The sequence below is a fragment of the Lolium rigidum genome, chromosome 4 (genome assembly GCF_022539505.1).
Source record: "Lolium rigidum isolate FL_2022 chromosome 4, APGP_CSIRO_Lrig_0.1, whole genome shotgun sequence".
NCBI lineage: Eukaryota > Viridiplantae > Streptophyta > Magnoliopsida > Poales > Poaceae > Lolium > Lolium rigidum.
The window spans coordinates 37,967,699-37,975,396 of NC_061511.1; the positions used below are offsets into that span (position 1 = coordinate 37,967,699).

The 7,698-nt window shown below is 49.8% G+C and overlaps 1 protein-coding gene across 1 annotated transcript; it reads left to right on the top strand.

The window, feature by feature from the left end:
• The first annotated feature begins 4,418 nt into the window (after positions 1–4,418).
• Positions 4,419–5,736, top strand: LOC124708397 (zinc transporter 5-like). Its single transcript, XM_047240071.1, has 3 exons — positions 4,419–5,009; positions 5,126–5,275; positions 5,431–5,736. The coding sequence occupies exons 1-3, from the start codon at positions 4,419–4,421 to the stop codon at positions 5,734–5,736; spliced, it is 1,047 nt and encodes a 348-aa protein (XP_047096027.1).
• Positions 5,737–7,698: the final 1,962 nt, after the last annotated feature.

Genomic DNA, 7,698 nt, shown 5'->3' on the forward strand with positions numbered 1-7,698 from the left:
GATCGAAAATCGTCCTCCAAGGAGGACAAAAAACGTTTTTGATGCACATGCGGCCATGTTTATTTCTTGTTAGCATGCCGTGTTATAAACGCGACAAGCAAAAAGGAAATCGCAGCAGGCATGATGCTAATAGACATAAATATTTTCAGAATTTTTGGAGGCCTAGACATCTTGTGATTTTTTTATTTTTTATAGAAAACGATCTCTCGGATGCAACAAATCCTATCCCTATTTGCGTTGTTAGGGCATCTCTAACGGATCCCCAAAAATCGGTTAGAGGAATAAAAATCGGTAAGATAACCACCTAGCCGAAGTACAAAATAGTTAGAGGAGAAAAAAATTAGAAGTCGGAGGAGTAAAATTGGCCACGGAGGAGTATTTTGTGGAGTCGGGAGCCACTTCCGAGAAAAAATCCCACCTCCGCCCCGCCGCACCCATTCCCGATGGCGTCACCGCCGATGACCGCCATACCCCGCCGCCCCCACCCATGTCCTTGCGCCGCCCTCCAGGCCACCTCTCCGTCGCTCACCGCATCTCGCCGTCGCCGGAACGACGAGGGGATCAAGTTTCTGCCGGCCGCCCCCCCCCCCCCCGCGATTTCTTCCAAATCGGCCACCGTCAGCCTTGATTCATCACAGCTGGAAGCCGCCGGAGGCTGGGAAGGCGATAGAAGGCCAGGACCACCCTCGACGCCTCCCTCTGCCCCATCCGATGTCGTCGTGTAGATGAAGATGCTCAGGGAGTGCATCATGGACGACTCATCGTTAGAAGAGGAGGAGGAGGATGACGACGACGACGTCGAGGTGGCTATGGCCATCATTTTGAATGATGATGTTCGGTGGCCGAGGCTAGGATCACAATTTAGCCGGTTGTATTTGAACTATGCCAAATGTTTGTGTTTCAATAGTTTGATTTCTAGACAATATTTTTTTACTCCTCTAAATATAATGATTCGGTTAATAACTGCCAAACTTTAGAGAAGTACTTGTACTCCTCTAAGTTTTTTTTTTTTTGCGAAACTCTACTCCTCTTAAGTTTTAGGAGTTGGTTTACTCCTCTAAAAGTTTTGGGAATCGGTTAGAGATGCCCTTAGTGCGGAGGCTTGGTAATGAAATCTTGCATCTGCGAAAGATCGTAGACACGCACCTTTTTTTTTGAGATATAGTGTATGTGAATCGTGCGTCTACTTCGTTTGTACTCTTGGAAGAGAAAAGAAGGCTGTGTTGTCTCGCTCATGCAGTCATGCATATCTAAAAGTTGGAGCGCTTTCCTTGTCCAGCTCCTGACAAGTGACAGCGCAACTGTTATTAGCCTTTTTCAAGTTAGGTAAGGTCTTGTGGAATCTTAACCTGAACTCCGCTAAATCATCGGGAGTCAGGTCCAAGTTGACTGTTAACATATGACAAATTATATTCATAACCACGGGGCTTCTCTAGACGAGGAAGAAGACATTGCATTGTATACTTCAGCGGTGTCGACATTCTAACAACATGCATGGCAACATTTCCAACCGTGCCAGCACGACCAAGTTTGGTTGCCGCATTCTGTATCTCTTAGGGCATCTCCAACGGGGCGACCCATCCCGCGCCCGCGCGTCCGGATGGGTCGATCCGGACAAAATCCCGGCCCAACGCGGCGACGCACCGCAAAAGCGGACGGCCACGGCGTCCGGAACGACGCAAACCCGGCCCAAATATTGGCTAGGTTTGCGTGGCCGCGGATGGCACGCGCCGTCCGCTCGCGTCCGGCGTCCGTCGCCTCGTCTCCTTTGGGCCCACCTGGCGGTGACCCGGGAGGGTATTAAATGGGGACTGGAGGGGATCTGGAACTCCACTCCAGTCCCCACTCCACTCCCGCAGAAACCGCCGCCATGGCCCCGAAGCGCGGTTTCGCTCCCGGGCCCACGACGACGAGGCGAGCGGCAGCCGCCGGCCTCCGCCGGCGGCTGCGGCCATCGGCGAGCAAACCGAGGCGGCCTCCACATCGGAGAGGCCGCCCGCGGCGGCGCGGCATTGCCGCAACCGCCGCCGCTGCTGCTCGAGCCGAAGCCCGAGTCCTCGGAGGAGGACCCGGACATCCGCGCCGCCAAGCTCATCTCGGCGGCGGAGGAGGAGGCCAACTGGCCGGACCTTCGAGATGCCATCCGTACCTCCGAGCTGGAGGAAGCGGCGCGGCTGGCGGAGGAGGAAGCGGAGCTCTGGGCGCTCTACGCCCAGGCCCGTCAGGCGCGACGGGACGAGGAGGAAGCGGCGCGGCGGGAGGAGGCCAGGCGCCGCGCCGACGAGGAGCGCCGCGAGGAGCAGCGGCGGCAGGAGGCCAGGCGTCGCGCGGAGGAGCGGCGCCGCCGAGAGGCCGGGCGCCGCGCCCGGCGGAGAGGCGGCAGCGCCTCGGGGAGGAGGCGGCTGCTATCCGCGCCGCCGCTACCTCGGGTCGCTGCGGACCCCCACTCGGCCTGGGAGGAGGCCCTGTGGTCTCCGTGGCCGGAGTCCCCGGCGCGGTCGAGCCACAACAGTGCCTCGCCGCCCGGGGACGTCGTCGACGACGACGACGACGCCGACTTTGCCCACAGGGGCTAGGCGGCGCACCGGCGGCCACCGCGCCGCCGACCAAACCCTACTAGAGGGTTTTTAGTTTAAATTTAAAAGCCATATAGGGCTTCTTTTGTCGATTATTTGCCCAAAATAGGGCTATGTATAAATTTTGCCCAAAATAGGGCATATGTTTATGAAATATCGTTTAAAATTTCCATGTTTCGTTTCTTTTCGTATTTGTCCGATTATGCGGTGCGTCCGCGCGTTGGGCGCAGCGCGCGACCCAAACGGACACGCGGACGCGGGCCGCTGTCCGCGCGTCCGCTCGGCCACGCAAACGGCCCAAAACGGACGCGCTGGGCCATCCGTTTGGGTCGCCCGGTTGGAGATGCCCTTAGCTACTTAATTAAGTGAAGACATTGTACCGTTTCAAAAAAAATGTATGCTGACACTAACTAGTGCACGTTGTATAGTCTTTATTGGACAATTTGATAGAAATCATGCATACAAACACTTCTATTGAGGAAAAAGGTACGCTAGCTCTGAACCGTCCGATTAGCATAAAATGGATCTAATGTTGAACTGAACAATATCTAAAAATTTGAGCATGTCATCATGAGAAAATACAATAGTACTGGTTAGTAGTCTAAACCAGGCCAGTCATGTATATAGTCCACATCAAGTAAATATACGATCAGAAACACATGAATTATACCGATCGTGGACATATGTTCGTGTAGTTCACTAGTACTAAATTCGTAGACAAAAAACTTTTACCCTCTGTACTTTTTCATTCTCCCTATTCTCTGCCAATGTGCTGCAGTTCTCCTTAACATTTAGAGAGATTCATCTTCCTACCAAGAGAAGGAATATCCAGAGTAAACTAGCATTGTGGCCTGCATCAAGTCCAATCGAACCAAACACATTTTTATCAAATTATGATGATAGTCATACAGTCAATCAATGGGTACTTGGACTCATTTTACAGTTGGTCGAACACCTTTGAGAAGAAGGCTAGGACAGGCGAAAAAAGTCATATCTCCTAAAACAGGAATTCCGTAAGTGTTCTGCCGAAAAACGTTGTCCTATTTTTGTTTATGCTTCCGTGAGAAAAATCATGTTTCCATGTGTGAAATTCTGATTTTGGTTCAGTATTTCATTTGCATTTCTGTTTCTACAACAAACTGATGGCAAGATTTTCGCATAGTTTTGATCCCTACTTGTTGATAAATAAATCTGAAAATAAAATTGTGGAAATATGAGATGTAAAGACTATGCAGAAGTATGAGATCTAAAGAAAAATTGTGTTTCCACCTTTAAATATTATTTGCAATTTTGTGCATTATTTTAATTATAGTTTTATACTATTTCACCTGATATATTTGTTGTGAATTACCTGATATTATATTGTGTTCGTACAAAAATACTGTAGTAGTATTGCAAATAGACGTGCCATCCGATGAAAAACACGTTCCACTACTATTAGCAATTTAAATACTTTCCTAATTTACATTACTTGTTGCAGATTTGGGTCAAATATTTCCTAAAATCAGTCAAAAGTTACTAAATGTGCCACATGTAATGTAGATTGGAGGGGGTAGCTAGCTCCGCTCTTACCGCCCGCATCAATTTAGCCGAGCAGGCTAGCAAACGTCCAAAGCATTAATGCTTTCGTTCGCATCGAAGGATGCTGGATACAGTGAAGTCATCTGGGAACCGCCGTTGACGGCCAGCTAGTTGGTTGCCGCACTACGAAGCTCAAATGCTACCAAGTGAACCCCTGCCACTGCCAGCGTCGATCCTTCCAGGTGAGCAAAGAAACGCATGTTGTGCCAGCCTCTGTCGCACTTCACATAGCTTACAGCTCCGGCAGCCTCCGGGCAGCAGATGGCCTCGCGCGTGCTCGCCGTGCTCTGCCTCCTGGCCACCGTCCTGCCGGCGCTCGCCGTCACCGACCGCGACGACGACTGCGCGGCCGACAACGCTGGCCGCGACAAGCCGCAGGCGCTGCGGCTCAAGATCATCGCCGTCGCCTGCATCCTCGTCGGCAGCGCGATCGGGGCGGGCGTGCCGTCCCTGGGCCGCAGGTTCCCGGCGCTCCGGCCGGACACGGACCTCTTCCTCGCCCTCAAGGCCTTCGCCGGCGGCGTCATCCTCGCCACGGGGCTCGTGCACATCCTGCCCGCCGCCTTCGACGCGCTCGGCTCCCCGTGCCTCGTGCGCGGGCCATGGAAGCGGTTCCCGTTCGCCGGGCTAGTCGCCATGCTCGCCGCGATCGCCACGCTCATCGTCGACACCGTCGCCACGGGGTACTTCCACAGGACCAACGCCAAGCGGGCAGCCGCCGTCACCGACGAGCCGACGCCAGGGGACCTGGAGACCTCATCAGACGATCACCACGGCCACGCGCACGGGATGTCCGTGCTCGCCGCCCCGCCTGACGACGACGAGCTCGTGCGCCACCGCGTCATCTCCCAGGTAGGAGTAGGATCTCTCTCGGTCGGTGTTGCCCCGCTGAAGAAGCAGATCGTTTTTTTTTTCAGAAATGAAAGTTGTATTTTATCGTCGTAATTGGTACGTCTCTCGCTGTGAAGGTGCTGGAGCTGGGTGTGGTGGTGCACTCGCTGATCATCGGGATGTCGCTGGGCGCCTCCGACTTCCCGAGCACGGTGCGGCCGCTCGTCCCGGCGTTGACGTTCCACCAGCTCTTCGAGGGCATCGGCCTCGGCGGCTGCATTGTTCAGGTGAGCACACTCTCTCCATGTCAGACACATCAACTGTGTTATCTTTTCTTTCGAGATGCGATCTTATAGTATCTGGCCGGAAATACTACTATCGGTCAACGCTGAATCCAGTTCAACGCCGCTTCGAATAAGCTCTTCACTTTTACTTGCGTCAGGCCAAGTTCCGGCTCAAGTCCGTGGTGGCAATGGCGCTCCTCTTCTCCCTCACCACCCCGGTGGGGATCGGCGTCGGCATCGCGATATCATCCGTCTACGACGAGACCAGCCCGACGGCGCTGGTGGTGCAGGGGCTCCTCGAGGCCGCCGCGGCGGGGATACTGGTTTACATGGCGCTCGTCGACATCCTCGCCGAGGACTTCACCAAGCCCAGGGTGCAGAGCAGAGCACGCCTGCAGCTTGGCCTCAACGTCTCGCTGCTGCTCGGGGCTGGCCTCATGTCGCTGCTCGCCATCTGGGCTTGAACCGTTCGTCAGATTGTTTAGGTAGCAAAGCAGGGCTCCATCGGTAGGCAAATCACTAGCCGTTTTTGTTAGGCTGAAATGCAACAGTGTGTACTCTAGAGCGCCACTGTTGAGGATCACAAAGAGCAAAGAGGGACTATTGCTTTACCATATCCGGTACATGTCAGAGCAGTTTCATAAGAGATGCATACAAGTTAATAGAATTTGAAGTAGATTAAAATAATATTGATGTGAGTAAACTTGTGGATATGTGTACTTTTGTGCTAAATGCTGTGTGTTGTCACACTCTACCCAATGGAATATTAGTTGAACCAAAGTGGCACACATGTGGTTCATATGAAATTATTCTATAAAACCTTTTATCGATCTATCCAGGACTTAGTAGTCCGAAAAATCCGCTGCCCATTCGTAAATCTCGATCCCATATCAGTGTGTTGTGAAGTATAACCGAACTGATACCAAATTACACCATTAATTATAGTACTTGTTTAGGGAGACCAATCAATTATAGTACTTTATTTTGAGACTTACCCCAAGTCTTGCATAAAATGCCATGAAGGGCAAAGTTTCAAAAGCATAGCCATGAAACATCTGAAAAAAGGCATTTGCAGAGCCCAAGTCATAACAAAACCCTATACGAAACTGATTGGGAGAATTCGTAGCTCACATAAACGCCGTCAAAATCCTCCCCATTTGTCGTACTCCTCCAAATCTGACCAAATAAATAGCTAGAGACTACAATGTCAGTGACTACATTTGAATGTAATCACAAACCACGTAGAGGATAAATATGGATACATAATATTTGGCTATAGCAAGGACAAGGTCTAGTCTATGAGTTATTTTATTCGAAAACATAGTTTCTCTTGTGGATATAATATCTCTGTATCTTTGTTGAAAAACATATGAAAAATCAATTTTGTTCTATAACTACTAGGTAGGGGATAACCCATTATCTTTCCCATACATTTCGGGATGACCAAAACGTCATCCCAATTTCCTCCGTACCACCAATCGTATCCTTTTTATTCATACCATCCGGTATCCTTTCCAAAGGAGTATCGGTATCATAAATATCTTTACATTAAAGGGGAGATTTTGCATCAATGTGTATAGTATCACAAATATCTTTACATTAAAAAGGAGATTGTGCATCAATGTGTATCACAAAGATCTTTACATTAAAAGAGACATTGTGTATCAATGCTAAGTGTCGAGATTTTAACAATTTGTGCTTAGATTTTAGATTAATGGTGCACTTTATTCCTTTCCTTGGATATGATGTGGTCTCGCACATGCACGGTGCTCAACAATCACCCCCTGGTTCTCCGATCGAGCTGATAATGCGAAAGTAGATTATTTTTTTGTATCAGAACACCAACGACACGACGGATCTGGTTGGCCAGCCAAAGCATATAGATCAGCACTGAAATCATGCAGTTTTCCAATCTACACAAATAAACTAGGGTGAGTAACACATATAGAAAATGATTGATTTTGCAAAATAAACCAGGTAAAGATCTCACGTGGGCTAGAAACCATTTAGCAAATCCCTTGGCAAGCCATTTATCAACATTGATCTGACCACCTTATTGATTCAACTCTTCCTTGCATAGGCTGCAATGCCAACAAAAAAATAGATTATAATTATTTGGATTGGTTGAAATCATTGAACAACAATGCAAGAATAGAGTACAGTAACCTATCTATGGGGATGAAGAGAAACATCTCTGCTATGTTTGGTAGAACCTGAGGGCAACTTCGGAGCACATACCAAACCATAATGTCATAGTCAGCATTAGCTTCCACATATTCAGACCCTCCAATGAAGTTCACACCGTAGTTGAAAACAGACACATCATCAATGTGTGAATCATCCCCCTCTGGATTTTTGCCTGCACGATTGAATCTTGTTTCCACATCGTCGAAGTACCTCGAGCAAAATGTCAGGCACTCATCAAC